This window comes from Electrophorus electricus, chromosome 17 (genome assembly GCF_013358815.1).
Source record: "Electrophorus electricus isolate fEleEle1 chromosome 17, fEleEle1.pri, whole genome shotgun sequence".
NCBI classification, from domain to species: Eukaryota; Metazoa; Chordata; class Actinopteri; order Gymnotiformes; family Gymnotidae; genus Electrophorus; species Electrophorus electricus.
Window position 1 is genome coordinate 11,005,552 of NC_049551.1, and position 18,642 is coordinate 11,024,193.

An 18,642-nucleotide genomic window follows, 5' to 3' on the forward strand; every position below is an offset into this window, starting at 1 on the left:
TGTCTTGAGGACAGTTGGATTTTTTTTTTTTTTTAATGGACATTAAAAAGCTCAAAATCAAAATTTAAAATGTGTTCGTATAGCACATTTTTACAACAGTTGTCACAAAGCAGCTTCACAAATGTCCAAGTCCAAGCCGCCAGTGAGCAAGCCAAGGGCAACAGTAGCAAAGAAAAACTCCCTAGAACATAAGGAAGAAACCTTGTGAGGATCCAATAAAAAATGAACAAATTCACAATTAATGTCTAGTCCAACTTTCTATAGGTCCTAGTCTTGTCCCGGTGGTGGGCATGTGTCCAATCCCTTCCTACAAGAGAAATGTCCATTAAAGGCAATGGAGAAGTAGTTGGCTGGGGTGGAGGTGTGGTGGGCGACAGCAGGGGACACCAGGGGGTGGTGGGAGTAGCCATGGCAGCTGGGATGGGGTGAAGCTCAGTAACATCATGACATCTGGAGTAGGTGTACCTCGGCAGAGAGAGAGACTAGATTATTAGACATGTCCAGGTACGAGGGTGTGTAAACTAGGGAACTATTTATTGCAATGATGGACTCTAATGATGGAGCTAAAAGGAAAGAGCCAAAAGGAAACACGGGCATGAAGGCACCATGGAACATCAGCACTCTGCCATCCTCAGTCAACAAAGTTCAGTAACATAAGCGAAGTGAAGTGACAGCATCGTAACATCCCAGTTTACCATAACTCTTGATGCCCATGGACCCCCAGATCTACACCTTAGCCTAAGATGGGAAGTAGATAAAATGCCTGACTGTACAGATATGTTTTCAGCCTAGCCTTAAATATTGAGACCATGTCTGAGTCTCGAACATTTACAGGAAGCTTTATAGGAAAAGTCTTTGCCCCCTGCGGTAGTGTGTGTATTCTTGGTACTAGTAAAGAGCCTGCACCTTTTGATCTAAGCAGACATGGTGGAACATAATACACTAGTTCTCTAAGGTACTGTAGGGCAAGACTATTCAGTGCTTTGTAAGTAATTAGAAGTATTTTATAATCAATATGAAATGTAATGTAAAGTAGCTATGATGGGTGTGATGTGATCAAATTTTCTAGTTCTAGTAAGACCTCTGGTTGCTGGATTTTGAACTAGCTGTAGCTTGTTTATGCACTTAATGGTATAGCCAGATAGTAAGTCATTACAGCAGTCTAATCTTGAAGTGAGAAAAAGTTGGAGAAAGGTGGTCCTAAAAATATTATTTACTTGAGCTATGAACAAGAAACTGGGATCCATAATAACTCCAAGATATTTAACTGTTCGAGAAGATGTAATTGGGAGACCATTGAGATTCATTGAGAAATTGGAGAGTGAGGTCCTAGTTGTCTCACTTAATCCTGACAAATCAGAGGTGCTTCTATTAGGCCCAGAAAGACACTGGATGTTGAGGAACTTTCTGACGTTCTTTATGCATTTGTCAATAATACTAAGCTGATATATGTCCTTTGGTTTAGCTGAGACATATAGCTGAGTATCATCAGCGTAGCAATGGAAACTAGCATATATAAAGAAAAAGCAAAGGCCCTAGAACAGATACTTGTGGGACAACATAGGAAACCTTGTATGCTGAGAAGTCTCCATGTATATTAATAAAGTGGTAACGAACAGCTAGATAAGATCTAAACCAGGAAAGAGCTATTCCCTTAATGCCAACAACATTTTTGAGTCTGTCTAGTAAAATAGTTGTGATATATAGTGTCAAAAGCTGCACTCAAATTAAGCAATATAAGGAGAGACATAACCCTGGTCAGAAGCTGACAACAGGTCATTGACTTTTTTAATTAGTGCTGTCTCCATACTATGTTTAGACATAAACCCTGAGTGAAAGATTTCATGTATCTGGTTCTGATTCAGAGCTGAGCCTAGCTGCTGAGCTACTGCTTTTGCTTTTTCTAGGATCTAGGAAATGAATGGAAGGTTTGAGATTGGCCTGTATTTTGACAGCTGACATGGATCGAGGATAGATTTTTTGATAAGTGGTCTGATTACTGCTGATTTGAATGATTTAGCCAATGTTCAAGGAGGAGTTTATTAAATTAGGTAAAGGTTCAATTACTTCAGGTAGGATTTTCTTTAAAGTGTGGGCAGTGAATCTAGTACGCAAATGGAGGATTTTGATTGCGAGATCAGAGATGTGAAATCTGGTTCTTGGCTATGTGTAAAGGATTCTAGTCGTTTTTAGATCTCTAAGTAGCTGCCTGATATCATGTTAATACTCCTAATGTTATCTCTAATGTGCCTAATTTTCTCATTAAAGAAAGTCATTAACTCAGTACTACTGTGTAATGATGTAATCTGAGCTTTGTTCTCAGTTTTATTCCTAGTTAGATGTGCAATTGAAATCTAAGATTATTTTTTCTTTTCTATTAGGGTCAAGAGATAAGATGTTTGAGCTGTAATATGTGCTTTTCTATACTTGAGAAGGCTCTCCTTCCTTGCAAGCTGGAAGACTACAAGCATAGTGTGGAGCCATTTATGGTCTATTTTTCGAGTGTTTTGTTTTAAATTGTGAAAGTGATCATTATACCATGGTTTTATTTATTTATTTGTTTATTTATGCCCCCTTTTTTTATTCTTAAGTGGAGCAACATTGAGTGTGCAGCGGAATACTGATTCTAAGCATTCAGTTATTTGATCACGTTCCATGGAGTTTGAGGGTATCCTAGTCATAAATGATAAGTCTGGGAGATTCACAATAAATCTAGGTGCAGTGGCTGACGTGATCGTGCATCTGGTATGATAGCGACACGAGGTTACTATATTGTGGCTCATACGTAGTTCAAATAAAATTAAGGAATGGTCTGAGAAGGCATCTGACTGGGGTTGTATAACTACGTTCTCTATGTCTACACCATGTCAGTACTAATTCAAGTGCATGTCCACCAGAGTGTGTGGGTTCTCTTACCTTGGGTGAAACCAGAAAAAGCTGTTCTCATCGGGTCCAATGGAAATGTACAGCTGTATATGTTCAGCGTAATAATGAAAGCTGACCTTGTGCTTCCTAATAATTTGACCTAATTGTAACATATATAGTGAAAAATGGATGGGCCCTAATATGGACCTTTTTGGTACACTGCAAGTCACATTAGCTGAGGACAAATAATCACCGATCTCCATTGGAAATGTTCTGTATTTCAGATGAGACTGAAAAATCTCTAAATGCTGTTATCACTTCAAAATGTTAAAAGTTGGTGGAAGACAACCTTTTCCACTGATTTGGCCAAAAAAATTCAGTTTAGAAATTGGTCAATATTTATTGACCATTGTAGCATCAAGGTTCTGCTTTTTAAGCAGAGGATTAACTACAGCATGCATAAAGATGGCAGGAACCATACCAGAAGTTAGCGATGTATTAATGATGTTTTGTACAAATGGTCCTAAAATATCAAATGTTAACCAAATGCATAACATCAAGCAGAGTGGTTGTGGTCTCAAACTCACGAAGATGCCTCAGTAAGATGGAAAAAGTGAAAAGTCTAGACCTGAAGTAAAAATACTAGACCTATTAATAGTCTCAGTATTTCCAATAAAAAGGTTAAGAAATCTTCACATAGGCCAGGGGAAGAATTGTGCTCAAACCAGATAAGGGTTTAATTGGATTAAGAGAACTTTAGGTCTAATTACTTTTTTGCAATAATGCTTGAAAGATCTGCTAGTTGATAATAATCTAAGCAACTGTTAAACATATCAGGATTCACTTTTAGTCTGTAGAAGGCGTAGGGTTCACATGCAGTAGAAGAGGGGGTAGTGTTCACGTGGCGGGGGGTGGGTGTGTGTGTGGGGGGGGAAGAGGGGGTAGTGTTCACGTGGCGGGGGGTGGGTGTGTATGTGGGGGGGGGAAGAGGGGGTAGTGTTCACGTGGCGGGGGGGGGGTGTGTGTGGGGGGGAAGAGGGGGTAGTGTTCACGTGGCGGGGGGTGGGTGTGTGTGGGGGGGGAAGAGGGGGTAGTGTTCACGTGGCGGGGGGTGGGTGTGTGTGTGGGGGTATCAGTGTGGTGTGTGGGGGGGAAGAGGGGGTAGTGTTCACGTGGCGGGGGGTGGGTGTGTATGTGTGGGGGGGAAGAGGGGGTAGTGTTCACGTGGCGGGGGTGGGTGTGTGTGTGTGGGGGGGAAGAGGGGGTAGTGTTCACGTGGCGGGGGGTGGGTGTGTATGTGGGGGGGAAGAGGGGGTAGTGTTCACGTGGCGGGGGGTGGGTGTGTATGTGGGGGGGGAAGAGGGGGTAGTGTTCACGTGGCGGGGGGTGGGTGTGTATGTGGGGGGGAGAGGGGGTAGTGTTCACGTGGGGGGGGTGGGTGTGTATGTGGGGGGGGGAAGAGGGGTAGTGTTCACGTGGCGGGGGGTGGGTGTGTATGTGGGGGGGGAGAGGGGGTAGTGTTCACGTGGCGGGGGGTGGGTGTGTATGTGGGGGGGGGAAGAGGGGGTAGTGTTCACGTGGCGGGGGGTGGGTGTGTATGTGGGGGGGGAAGAGGGGGTAGTGTTCACGTGGCGGGGGGTGGGTGTGTATGTGGGGGGGGAAGAGGGGGTAGTGTTCACGTGGCGGGGGGTGGGTGTGTATGGGGGGGGGGGAAGAGGGGGTAGTGTTCGTAGAGAATGGAAGAGGGTGTGTGAGGCGGGGTGTGTTTGGAGTGTGTTCATGTGGAGTGGAGCCCTGATGCTCATTTCTGCTCTGTCATACTGTGTCCAAGCTGCATCCCATATACCCTTATTGTAATGTCTACTGTAAGGAAATGTGGTGAAAAGCAATAAAGTCATAGTTAAAACCTAAAACTGAAAGTATAAATAACTTCTTCTACGTCCCCCTCTCCCACACACTGTCTCTGCCTCTCCGCCTCCCTCCTTCTCCCTCCTTCTCCCTGTCGCTCTTGGTGCAGGTGCGTGCCATGCGCCTCTCCTTTGTGGGGGAGCTGGGCTGGGAGCTGCACATCCCTAAAGAGTCCTGTGTGCCTGTCTACCAGGCCGTCATGTCCGCTGGAGCCAAATACGGTGTCCGCAACGCTGGTTACAGAGCCATCGACTCACTCAGCATCGAAAAAGGTGTTGGGAGAAAGACACACTGGGTCACTTTGAGTGCGCCGTGTGTGTGTGTGTGTGTGTGTGTGTGAGTGAGTGAGTATGAGAGAGAGAGAGAAGATTCCAGGGAGTAACTGTTATGTACTGTAGTTGAAGATGTAGAGGCAGCAAAATTGAAGTGCACTACACAGGGTTTCCAGAGAAACAGGTTACTGCAGAGAGCAATCCATTAGCAGCTCTGCATGAAAAGTGCTTCTTTCTCTCTTCCTCCCTCCTTCCCTCTTCTTTCTCTCTTTCCCCTCCCTCTCTCCTCTCTGTCCCCTCCCTCTCTCCTCTCTGTCCCCTCCCTCTCTCCTCTCTGTCACATATTTATAAATCTAAAATACGCACACTTGGACTGACCAGGATTGGCTACAGTTGTGCTGTAGGGTAAGCTGCAGGGATATGGGCAGTAATGTGTTCCTTATTCTGAGAGAGAGAGAGAGCGAGAGAGAGAGGGAGCGCTCTGAGCAAGGGGGAGTGGGGTGGTGTGCGGAGGTTTGCGGGGAGCAGTAGGGGGTTGGGGAGGGTGTGGAATGGTTTGAGAGGGAGTACCGCTGGAGTGCTCTTCTCGCTGATCTCCGTGGCTGTTGGATGTGTGTGAGTGTGCATCTCTCTCGTTTGTTTGATCTGTAGCAGGGAGCAAAACAGCATAGTGTAATTAGTTCAGATCAGGGCACTCTGTTGGCCATGACAAATAGTAGTACATTAGTAAGCTTAGTATTAGAGGGTAATTAAATTGTCTGTTACGCTTTCTCTCTTTCACTCTCTTTCTATGTTTCCATTACACTCTCTCTCTCTCTCTCTCTCTCAGGATACAGGCATTGGCATGCTGACCTTCGTCCTGATGACACGCCCCTGGAGGCGGGGCTTGCGTTCACCTGTAAGATGAAGACGTCCATCCCTTTTCTGGGTCGCGAAGCACTGGAATCCCAGAAGGCCACGGGGTTGCATCGACGGATTGTCTGTTTCACCATTGACGAGTGAGTCACTACCAAGCCCATGCTATTAATGACCAAATAATAAACAGCTTGTTGCATATCCTCACTAACAACCCAGTCCTAAACGACTGAGCCATCAATGCTAATTGCAAACAAATCGTAAATTACTGCCTCTCACACTTTAATGACAACTTAGTCTGGGTAGGACAGTCATTTATGACTTTTCTGACAACCAATCAAATATTATTGCTGAAAGGCCCATACCAGTAACAGCCCAATCATAAATGACTGCTGCCATCATTGGCCAGGCAAGGTGAAATCATTTATATAGTGCATTTCACAATCATGGTTGCCCAAAGTGCTATACAAACAGTGTTAAAAATTACCATTAAATAAAATGGATACAGTCATAACAGTAAACGCTAAAACATAAACACATAGTAAACTAGTTACAACCACTATACCAACTCAGCTGGATTCAAATGCCAAAGTAAAGAAATATCCTCTGCATTGACTTAAACATATCTGAATATTGAGCCACCCTAATATAGGAAGGCAAGTTGTTCCACAGAGTCATGGCAGCTACTGTAAATGCTGGATGACCCCTGCTCCTGAGCTCAGACCTGGGGATCTCATTACACTGGCAGGCCTATAAGCTTTCAATGGAATATGAACTTGCACAATCTCTGCAAGGTGTGCTGGTGCCATCACATTCAGGGCTTTAAAAGCCAACAATAAAATCTTCAAATCAACCGTAAATGTCAGCGGAAGCTGGTGAAAAGATGCTAGGACAGGTAGTGTGGAATTACATTTCCTATTCCTGGTTAAAAGATATGATGCAGCATTTTGAACTAGCTGCAGATGACGATGACATAGCCGAGCCCATCCACATATGAAGAATTACAGTAACCAAGCCGAGAAAAAATTAATGTGAATTACCCTTTCAAATTCATTAACAAGAAGAACAATAGGTCTTTAGCCTGGCTAAAAGTCTTAAGTAAAAGAAACAAAGATTTTTCAATAAACAACTAATCTACCAAAAATCACAAGTCTTTGTCGTAGACAGCACTGTGAACGCTCGGTCGTAGACAGCACTGGGAACACTCGGTCATTGTCGTAGACAGCACTGTAAACGCTCGGTCGTAGACAGCACTGTGAGCACTCAAAGCTGAAATGCTGTGCTAATCTATTCCCAACAGCAGGACTGTGGATGGCTTGCTGCCATTATGCAGAGCAGTCATGGTCATTCCTGGCACTCTGGTGCCCAGTTTTCCCTGCTGAAGCCTTCTGATTAAGTCTATGTGCTAATCCCCCAGCACACCATGCACTATGTGTGGATCTCGCAGCTGCTGCAGCTCTGGAGCTCCACATCAGAGATCTGGATATTAGTGTAGCTTTCTTTTTGTTTCTTTTACTTTTACTGGCATTCAGCATCACTCACATTTACATTTTTGGCATTTGACAGACGCTTTTATGCAGAACAATTTACAAAAATGCTTTGTCATTTACTCGTAGAATGCATCCTAGCCAGTACAGTAGGTTAGAGTTCAAGATACCATTGAACTAGAACACTGTTGAAATACAGGAATCAATGCTGATGTCTAGAACTGCAAAATACGTAGAAGATCTATCTCAGACAAAGATGACTGCAATATCAAACAATATCAATCTACATGTGCTAGAGTTTTGGTTATCCAAGCAGGATCAATGATTCTAAATATTCCACCAGTAGATGAGTCTTCAGTCTGTGTTTGAAGACTGCAAGTGACTCTGCTGTCCAGACAGCCAGTGGAAGTTCGTTCCACCATCCGGGAGCCAGAACAGAGAACAATCTCGATGCTCGTCTTCCATGAGATTTAAAGCATGGTGTTTGATCATTGCTTTGACCATTGACATCATGTATGGAGGGGCCGGTCCGTTTTTGACTTTGTAGGTGAGCATCAAAATCTTTAAATCTGATGCACACAGCTACTGGATGCCACTGAAGGGAATGCAGCAGTGGAGTGACATGTGAGCCTTGGAGGGTTGAAGAATACAAATGCTGCTGCATTCTGGACAAGTTGTAGAGGTCTGATGGCTCTTAGAGGAAGACCAGCAAGTAGGGCGTTGCAGTAGTCTTGATTTGAGATGACGAGACTGCACAAACAGAAATCTGCAAAACTGGGTCAGATTTTGAAACTTGAGTTGAGAACGACAACTGGTTGTCAAATGTTATGCCCAGGTTGCAAGCTTTTCAGATGCTGATACCAGGGAGTTCTCAAAGGAAATTGTGAGGTCATGGTAAGGGTTGGAAGTTCCTGGGATGTACAGAAGCTTTTACTGGGGTTCAAGTGGTGGGCTGTCATCCATGACGCGATGTTAGTCAAGCATGCTGAGATGCATCTGAAACCTGACATACATCAAATATGCATTTCCATAAAATACTGTATGTAGACCTATATATCATATATATTTACGTGTGTCATAAATCTAGTACTTTGAGGTATAGACATAAAAACATAAGTTACTATGTACAAGTAGGGAGTGATCTTTTCTTCACAACATAATCATTCAATTGTGAATATCAAATCAAGCCTATGCGGAATTGTATAGTTAACACATTTTCCCAGTGGGAAGCAAATTGTTCCAATTAACAAATACTGTTATCATCTCCATTTTGTAAATGTCCATTGACATTTCCATCCATGTATTTAAAGTTTAAAGGGCTCTCCTGAGATTAACCCTTTCCTGGCAAGAGTCTTTTTTCCTGCCACCAGAAGTATAATCATTGTGTTTATCTTTTCTCAGCTATTTTTGAAATGTATAACTAAGATGTATCCTAAAGATATTGTCTTATTCTCTTACTCTCTAGGGCCATTTCACAAATGTCCTCTTTGAAAACATGGCAGCCCTAAAAATATGGTACTGGTTTCCAGTTTCTCTAGCCAACAGGAGGTTACTATCGTAGAGGAATTTCTTAATAAACTACCTTATCAGGTTTTTCCACTCAAATTCCCTCAATTCCTGTGAGCTGGTACACTTCCACTGATCTCTCCATATTGTCTATTCCTGTTCAGACATAATTTTCTCTCCTTCCTTGTTCTTGTTTGTTTAATGTATAAAGTCAAACATGTTTTAAGATTTAACAATCCCTTATAAATGCATGAAAAAATTGCAATATTATCATATCATTTCCTGAACAGTTCTATCAGACCTGGACTTTTCTGTAAAAATCAATTAATAAATAATCCTGCTATGAGTTGATTTTGGCACTGGAGATATACATTCTACAAAAACAGTAATTGTTACAAGTACTATAATTACAACAGGCAGGATGTACTCTGGTGGTGGGGCATTTTGGTACTGGGCATGAATGATGGCATTGTATATCGGCACAACCCTATGGTGTCATGGATGGCTCATCAGTAGTATTTATGTAGTAACACTGTAGATTATTAACTAAGATTGCCTGCATGGAAAGTGCTTTCTCTTCAATGTTAATTATTACGCATCATATAATGTGCTGCATATCATATCTCTAATCTGTGTTGCAAACTAATAATCTCTAAGAGAACGTAGGCCCCATTCCCCCTCTTCTTTGGCTAATTGCAAATCATAAGTCAAACCGTACCTTGTCAAATGTACCTTGATAGCTATTTTTTGTCCAAATTGTACAGGTTATGCACTATTGGTAGGGTCTGAAATTGATAACAGTCATATAAAAACGTATTGCAAAAGTGCTGTCGAGACCAAGACTGGACTTGGGTACTACATCATTTTGACTGTTTTGTGTCGGTCTCTGGGCAAGGTGGACTCAGTCTTGTCAGCCTGTGGGTAATGTGGACTCTGTCCTGCGTCGGTCTCTGGCTAAGGTGGACTCAAGTTGTTCTGCCTCTTTCTAAAATAATTAGAAACTGAACTTTTTTGTATCCAAGAACATCAACAATCTATTCAAAGAAAATTAAACAGCCCTTTCTCTCTCTCATATATAAATGGAGGAACACTTGCATAAAACATAAGCACATGCATAAGACATAATGCATAATGTGGATCCTGTATCCTGATAATTGGCCATAATGTTGGGTGTCCTAGATCAGCGGTGTCCACACTTATCTTGGGATCTACTTTTTCCAGTGGACAGGTCATTGCATGGAAGAAGAAAAATCAATGTGCCACATTAGAGGGTGTACTTTGACGATGATTACGCTGAGGAGGTGCAACAGAAGAGAAGCGAGTACATTCTTGTTAACAGATTCATTCTGGTGCTGCCATCTATAACAACAGTTTGAAAGCTGCGTAGGACTTGGAGAAAAGAGACTTTGCAGTATGAGCCAGGCAGCAGGCAACACAGAGGAGACCTTTTACCCTTTACCCTGTATCAGGCTCCTTCCATGGAGATCAGCTGGAAGGCACCAACAGTAGACCTGATTTTCAAGAAATTATAAGAGAGAAGCATGACTTTCAGAGGAAGTAAGGACTGACACAAGAGTTAGAGACTGCAGAATAGGTCGGAGGGACCTTTTGAGATCACTCTGGTTTGTTTTTAAAACTCCACTCCAGGTTGTGCTACAAAGAAACCCTGTGTAGTCTTATCACAGGAAAACTGAACAGTATAACATCCATGACCACAATAGTAGAAGAACTGAAGACCTTTTTAGATAACTGGTAATGGAGAAGTTGGTGCGGCTATGTTGTGGGATGTAGCCAAAGATTTCGTACAGGGAAACAAAGTTAAAAGTAAAAGTATGATCTGAAAGTTAAACTTGGAAGATTTGGAGCAGCTGCGTAGCTCTGCTAAAGATTCATCTGCTCTCCTGCAAGTAAGATCTATTGCACAGGAAATTGCTAAAAACCCACAGTGCAGAGGTACAGTAGCAAATAAGGTTCATGAAGTGAAGGAACTAATGAAGAATGCCCCAAAACCGGAAGGACCATTTAGCCTGGAGACTTAATAAGAAACAAACAGCAAGCTCAGTTCATATAGAGATCCTATAACAACAACAAAAAAAAACTAGAAGGAATCCAGAAATCGTTTGGGATGTGGAAAGCTGGGCTCACATGTCTACTTGATCTTAGGATTGCTTTTTCTAATAATAAGGGCATGTAAAGAAACTAAACAGAGGTGTTCAAGAGCCTCTGTGTGCATGGAAATAAACAGGGCAAGTGCAAATTACTTCACCCATTTTAGTTGACATTAGCCAACATTAGCTAGTATAATAATAGCTAACTGACTGGTAACGATAATTCATATATTTTATATTTTGGCTAGACACATTTGATTTAACCTACCAAAAACACATATTGGACCACTAAAGCAAATGCATTAGCTAGCATTAGCTTAGCTAGGACGTTGGTTATTAGCAAAAGTTAACGAGCTAGCTAGAGAACTACATGACAAGCTAATAAAATGAGATGTATATCCAGTAGCTAACTGACTAATCTAACGCCCCTGGTATAAATAATTGTTAATAGACAAGATTACTTGTAATACTTTTAGGTTCAGTTTTCAGTATAATGGCTAACATAAAAGGTGTTTACCAGTCGGAATTCCAAATCTGAAGAAATGGCACTAGAAAATTGCAGTTGTTCAGTTGTCTACTAGTGACGTCACTCGGCAACTTTCTGGAATTTCCGGAGCAACTTCGGGTTTATACGTCAATTTATTTGAATTCGTCATTTTAAAAATGCACATGTAATTTTCATTTTCATTCACATATATATTCAGTATCTAAGACGATGTTAAAGAGCTCAATTGGGTGGTGCTTAACCTTTAAAACACAATAGAATGTGCACTTCATCACTTCATGAGAACAAGCCAACTTTCGAGTCTTTACTGCAGAATTTTAGTGTAGTCACATTATTAATGGCAGGTGATGTATTATACGAAAGTAAACTCATACATTCCCAAACACATATGACGGAGAAAACGAAAACTACAGCCAGCCAAATGCAGTGTTTAAAATAAATAGGCAAAACAACTTCATATGATTTTTAGTTTGTTTGTGTGAACTTATAAAGCTAAATGAAAACACAGAATTTTCCCTGATTTATACATGAATACAGTCAATTTCCCAACAGAGCAAAAGAAAGATTACAGTGACGGAACCATTGTGTATTAAGATATGGCTAGAGGTCGTTCAATTAGTTCAGGTTCATAGAGAAATTAAAGTATTGAGCTGGCCAGCTTATGATCTATATTTCACACCAGCAATGTACAACCACAAGTACAGGCAATGGACCCAATATGGCATCTGTAAAATTGTCAAATGGGGAACTTGGAGGTGTTCCATCTCGAGTCTCTGGATAATTCTCCTTTAGAAAATTTTTGTGTAACATTACAAAAGTACCTCCCTAAACTGTATACAAGTAACAAGTAGCATATAGTTTGTGTAAGTAAACAAGTAAAACGTATATTTTGTCCCTGTTTTAAAGTTTAGCCTGCTAATGTGTATTCTCAATTGCAAAGACATAGAACAGTGCCTAACATCTAATGGTTGATTTATACTGGTCTGCAAACTAACAATTGTTAACAAGAAAATGGTTGTTGGACAATGGAGATTGTACAATAGCTAGAAACTTGTTAGGCTTAAAATATGGTACATACTAGAAAAAGTCTACCCGGTTAACATATACTTTTTATCCAAACTTTAGGCTAACTTTCTAACTAGTTGACAGCATGCTTGGTGTCCATACCAAACTTTCGTTGTTTTAAAATGTCTGATAAGATTCATTGTTGTTTTGCCAGTGTCTTCTGCTGCATGTTGCACACTGTCCAGCTGACTCAATGTTTTTGTAGCTCAAAATGGTGATTAAAGGCTCATTGTGCACCCTTGCTGAATTTAACATCAGTGTGAGAGCTGCAAGCTCCAAAAATAAATGAATAAACTGCAGGCAACAGACAGGCAAGATGTTCACGTGGGGATTAGACAGAAATGTTTTATTCAAACAATAAGTTAAACTCTTGTTTTTTTTCCCCCCCATGCTTAAATTTCATGAGTCTTAAGACAGTTGAGTCTTGAGTATTTAAGTAAATGTCAAATTGCAGGTCTTTCAGAATATATCCAAAGTGTGACTCGAGTCGTTATCTCTGGGGGGGAATTTTCTGAAGGGGCTCAGAGACCCCAACCCTGAAACCTCAGAAATAATTCAGATTTTTATAGATGCTTATAAGGCTGAAGGTAATGATTGTGTTGTAGCTAGGAAAATTAAACAAAGCAAAGAAAAACTCTACAAGACACTGGATAAGCCCCCCCCAACATTAACGCTGAAATTCCTGTGTAAGGTACTGAACCTGTTTACACACTTTTGACAAGTTCTGATATTAAACAAGACCTTGTTAAAATTTAATACTAATACAAAATTATTCAACAGTGAGAAGCAAACCATTAAAAAAGTAATCCATGTAACAACCAGTTTATGCACAGTCCCTTAATAATTTTAATTCATCGTCTTCATCTTGTCTGGTGTATGGAGCGAGTGGTGGCTGATGTATTGCCTTGCCTTTTTTGATATTGAGATTATTGCTTGTGCGTCCCTTAAGCATGTTTTATAATTTCTCTATTGCTTTATTCCTTATTTTTTCTTATATGAAGATATTTCTATGATTTTCCTCTTAAAAAGCCTGCGGAGTGTCCCATAGAATGAGAGGTAAAAACTTTCCAATATCCTTAAATTCCAAGTAAAGTCTGTTTTTCTTTAATATGTTCCTTAAAATAGGGATCATTTGAGTAGACTTGAATTCGGTATCCATATATTCTGTGGTTGCAGGTAAAAGTCAGAAAAATCAGATAAATATATAGGTGTATGGTGATTCGAATCTATTGTCCCAATTCCACAGATATTTGTTTTGTCTTTTATCTTTCCTGAATGTTGTGAAGTCGTCTTTTGCCATGTACAGGGCATGAGGAGGCGGAGTATTAGGTGTAATCCATTCTATTAGAGAAAAGGTGTGTCCATATGTCACTTAGACCAACATCTTCAAAAAGTGTTAACAATCTTTGAATCATGTTTTTGTTTTTTAGCTAAAAGAGGCTAACCTCTGTTGTAAGTGTATATTCAAAATTTCCCAAATATCAAGAGACTTGTTTCTATTATTATATTGGTGATTTTCTGGGAAAAACTAATATCACTTCCTTGGGGTGCCTCTCTATATTTAATAATGTAACTGGATGCCCATCCAGGTTGCCCTCCCTTTTTCAAACATAGCTTGAGATGAGAATAGCACATCCTCTCTTATGGTTTACATGAGGAGAAAAACGCGCAGATGAAGCCCATTCTCGTTAGTGGTTCATGCTCGTTATCATTTAGGCTTCCTGTAAATATCCTACATGGGCTTGTTCTTTCTTTGTTTTTGATTGGATTCTACATCCCACTGACATTAAGAGAAATGACCTTTGCTTTGTCACTAGTGTATTTATCCATCAGTATTGATGTTAGCAAAATAAGACTTAGCCAATCTACTCCCTAAACAAACAAGAACAGAAAAATGCAAATGAGAAAATGGGTAAATGAGGTGTGTTTCCAAGGCTGGAGTTTCCAGTAGATGTCCCTGGATTGAGCTAGAGGAAGTGTCTAGGTGTGGGGGATAGCCTGTCCTATCTGTGGGCAGAGGGCTCCACTACAGCACCAAACACAGTACATGGAAGAGGGCTGTGTCCATTACACAGAAACACATATACACTACTCCCACATTCATGTTCCCATTTATAAGGGAGAAAATGGTGATTGCAGAAAATCAAATGGAGTAATAGAAAATCCAGAAAATTCTACATTTCTTAAAATGGATATAGCACCATCTAACTTGTATTCTGTATAGATTATCAGTACTTTGGAGGTTAGTCAATCAAATCAAAATCAAAATTAATGTATATAGCGCTTTTTACAACAAATGTTAGAGCAGCTTTACAAATGTCCAAGTCCAAACCCCCAGTGAGCAAGCCAAGGGTGACGGTGGCAAGGAAAAACTCCCTGGAACATGAGGAGGAAACCTTGAGAGGATACAAGACTCAAGGGGGGGCAGGCTCCTCTTTCCGAAAACATAATGTTAGGTTAGTCAGAATGTATAGCCCTGGAGGGGACGAGGGCTGTCTCCTGGTTATTTAAAGCCTTCTTTCAGGGTGATTATATCACTGGATCCCATAATGACTAGAAATTGAAATCTAGACTTGCTCATTTCCTGACTATTATGGGCCCTAGATATTTTCATAAATGAAACCTGCAATGTTTGAGTAATAATAATAATAATAATAATAATAATAATGAAGTAAAAACCTCATAGCAATGTCATTCCTTTACTCTTTACTGTGACGTGTGCCTCACATGTAAGTCACGTGTGAAAAAAGCACAAATGTTCCTCAATGTGATTCTCATCATGTATCTGTGTGCTGCACACAGAAGTGCTTTTAAATGAAGCACTTGACAAGAATGCTGTCCAAATGTCATCTGTGTGTGTGCGCATGCACACACATGGAGTGGGGGGAGGACACCTGCTAAATGTTTGTTCTCCCCATCTGGAGTCCCTGTGCAATATCACAAAATTTAATTGAATCATAAATGCTATGAAATGTTTTACCTTTCAATAGATCAGGAATAGACGTCTTACACAATATGACACTGACACTGTTCTCTTGAATGTTCCCGTCCTTTCTCATCTCCGGCAGGCCAAATCAACTATCAGGGAGTTTAAAATCAGTGTAACCACTGCCCTCCCCCCACCCCCCACTGGCAATGGTACAAGAAATCCCTGCTCTGTAATATGATGCATTTTCTGGTTGTCCATACAGGAGGGTTCCCATGTTTGGCTTAGAAGCCATCTACTGCAATGGGGTTCCTGTTGGTCACCTGCGGCGTGCCGAGTTTGGCTACGCCATCGATAAGACCATCGGCTACGGATACATCCGGAAGCCAGACGGAGGCGTGGTGAGTTCCCACGGAAATCGGAGACACACACACACACACACACACACACACACACACACACACACACACATACTCTACTCTACATATGTAGAGTAAGAGTTGCAGACCAGGCTACACTCTCAATCACACCACATACGAAACTACACACATACACACACACCACCTCAGAACACACATGCACCCTGTGTCCGGGATCTCGGAACCATACTCACGTACGCTCCCCGAGCTGGCCACTTTATTGGAAACACCTGTCGGGGGAGTCGAGCGTAGAAAAGGGAGAGCAGCGATACAGCCCTTGTCTCTGCTCTTCACTCGTGCTTGTGGGGTCTGGTTGCACTGCTGTGTATAGTGTAATACAATAAAGAAAAGAGGCTCAGTGGGCACATCTCAGGAGTGAGGTGCTTCTCTGACGCTGCTGTGGAGAGACAGCCCCACACACACATCTCTCGCTTTGTCTCTCTCCCTGTCTTTGTTTCTCGGTCTCCCTCAGCTCTGGGCTGCTGTAAGGGCGAAGTTGTAGGTTTGCTGGGAGAGGCTGACAGCAGAGAGTTACAGCAGACCGAGGCCGACGAGCAGATGGGGGCATGGCTTCATTAGTTGTGTAGAGCGTACTCTTTCACTGCTCTGGGTTCCTGCTGTGTTTGTGTGTGTGTGTGTCTATAATGGGAGGGTTAAGTGTGGGTTTGCAATGGGGAGGGTTACATTTGTGTTGATATAATGAGGAGGGGTGGGGGGTGGGTGTGTGTGTTTGTAATGGGGAGGGTTTGTGTGTGTGTGTGTGTGTGTGTGTGTGTGTGTGTAAAATGATGATGTAATGTTGAGGGATGGATAAGGAGCACCAGTGTGGAGCTGAGTTCATGTTTTCCATTTACGGTCCAGCTATGGGAAGAGCAGAGAGCTGCACTCATCTGACCAGACCTCTGTTACACTCTCACTGACCTCTCTGACTTAAACATTCGTCTGTGGTTTCTTTCAGCTCTGCCCTCATCAGTGATCTCCATCCTGCAGTGTGTGTGCTTTTGAACTCCTAATTTGGTCAGTGTAGTAAACACTGCCTTCAGGTCACTCTAGAGCCACTGTGGCTGCGTGTGCGCTGCATGACCCTGGGGTTGCAGGTCACTCGGTCTTGTTTGTGGCAGTGCTTAGCTGGAGGGATGGGACCACTTGATGCACCCTGAGATTTAATTAAAGCTGCAGCAGAGGGTAGAAGGGAAGGAGGGAGAGAGCGAGAACAAAGGGGGGTGGCTAGACCCAGTCGGGGTTGGGCAGAGCACTCTTTGCTTGACACCGAGATGGATATTAAGTGATTAAAGTGGTTCCAAACAGTAGCTGTGTGCTTTGGGTTAGAAAAGGTCTGGAAGCCTCAGGAAAGCAGTGGGGCGAGAGGGTTAGTGCTATGCATGGGGATGCCAGGAATCTAGGGCACACACTCATTGTTAACGTGTGCGTGTGCTCATGCTTCCAGGTAACCCCGGAATACATCCGCAGTGGGGAGTTCAGCCTAGAGAGGATGGGGGTGGTGTACAAGGCCCGTGCCCACCTGAAGTCACCCTTTGACCCCGACAACAAGCGTGTGAAGGGCATCTACAGCACAGAATAAAGACCTGCTGGCATCCCGCGATTCCTGCCGGCGTCCTGCGCTACCTGCAGGGCCTGGATTTGAGTGGGCCATTCATACACGCTGGACATCCTTCGAGAGCAGCTGTTCAACGACCCGGTCCCAGCAGGACACTGTCTCCTCCCAGCTATGCTCCCGCTGAGTGCAGAGGTAGCAGGACGGCTGGGTCAGCCAGGAGAGAATGTCACAACCTTTGTTCTGTTTGCTTTGGTTTGATTTAATTTGTTTCCTTATTCAAAGTTTAGTGAAAAGTTAACAGTCTTAAATCATAAATAAAAATGTAATGGTCTTATCCTAAATTGTCATTAAAGGAAATAACTACTACTAACAATCCTCCATCAACAATGTAAAATATTAAAGCAAATATTTGTGGGAATGAGTGTAAAAGAAGCAAGCTCTTAAGGCTTTGCTGGAGCTTTGAAAAGCTGGCAGATACTTCTCTGCAGTAACTGCTACTTGTTCATTATGACTTATTTTTGACGGATGATTTATCGTGTATTTGCAAATGAAACACATTTCAGGTTGAAATAGTGCTCCAGTCAGACTTTGTACTTGTACTGTCTGAACTTGTATTTTCAGTTTCAGCAACTGACTTTACCAGAGCAAATTATTTGGGAACTACAGTGTAACATAGTGCACAACTATATTCCTCCTTGATAAGATACAAGTACTTTTTTTGTGAGGGGATATTCTTTTGAAGTGTCAGATCCACATGAAGATTATGTCTGGCTTGCCAGTGTGTGTTCCTGCTGCATATGAAGGGTTTATGGCAGAACTCATGTTGCTAGTCTTTACGGTTACCTGTGCACCAATAGAAATTAACACAGGGGTTCAGTCTTTTGCAAAATGATCCTGTCTGTTCAAGGAAAAATTTGAGCTTCAGATACCAGCCACACTGATAAATTCGTGTGATCATTTTATTAACATTAAAGTCTAAAGATCTTGTGCCGAAATGTCAGCAGTTTGCTCTTTTTTTATGGTAAAATACTCTAGTAGTGTTATTTCCTTGTTTTAACATGTCGGGTCTAGAACTCTTACTTGGTCTTACAATGTTTTCTCTCAATTTTAAGCTTGATTTTTTTAGGATTTTAAAATCTAGTGTTTACTTTAAAATAACCAAAGCAGG

The 18,642-nt window shown here is 41.9% G+C and overlaps 1 protein-coding gene across 1 annotated transcript in view; it reads left to right on the plus strand.

Annotated features, from left to right (window-relative positions):
• sardh (sarcosine dehydrogenase) overlaps nt 1–18,638 on the plus strand; it is a 44,232-nt gene extending 25,594 nt beyond the window's left edge. The window contains exons 18-21 of the mRNA XM_035535871.1: nt 4,883–5,045; nt 5,875–6,043; nt 15,763–15,898; nt 17,364–18,638. Of these exons, the coding sequence (XP_035391764.1) occupies nt 4,883–5,045; nt 5,875–6,043; nt 15,763–15,898; nt 17,364–17,498 (603 nt within the window). The 3' untranslated portion in view covers nt 17,499–18,638. The remainder of the gene's footprint in view (nt 1–4,882; nt 5,046–5,874; nt 6,044–15,762; nt 15,899–17,363) is intronic.
• The last annotated feature ends 4 nt before the right edge of the window (nt 18,639–18,642 follow it).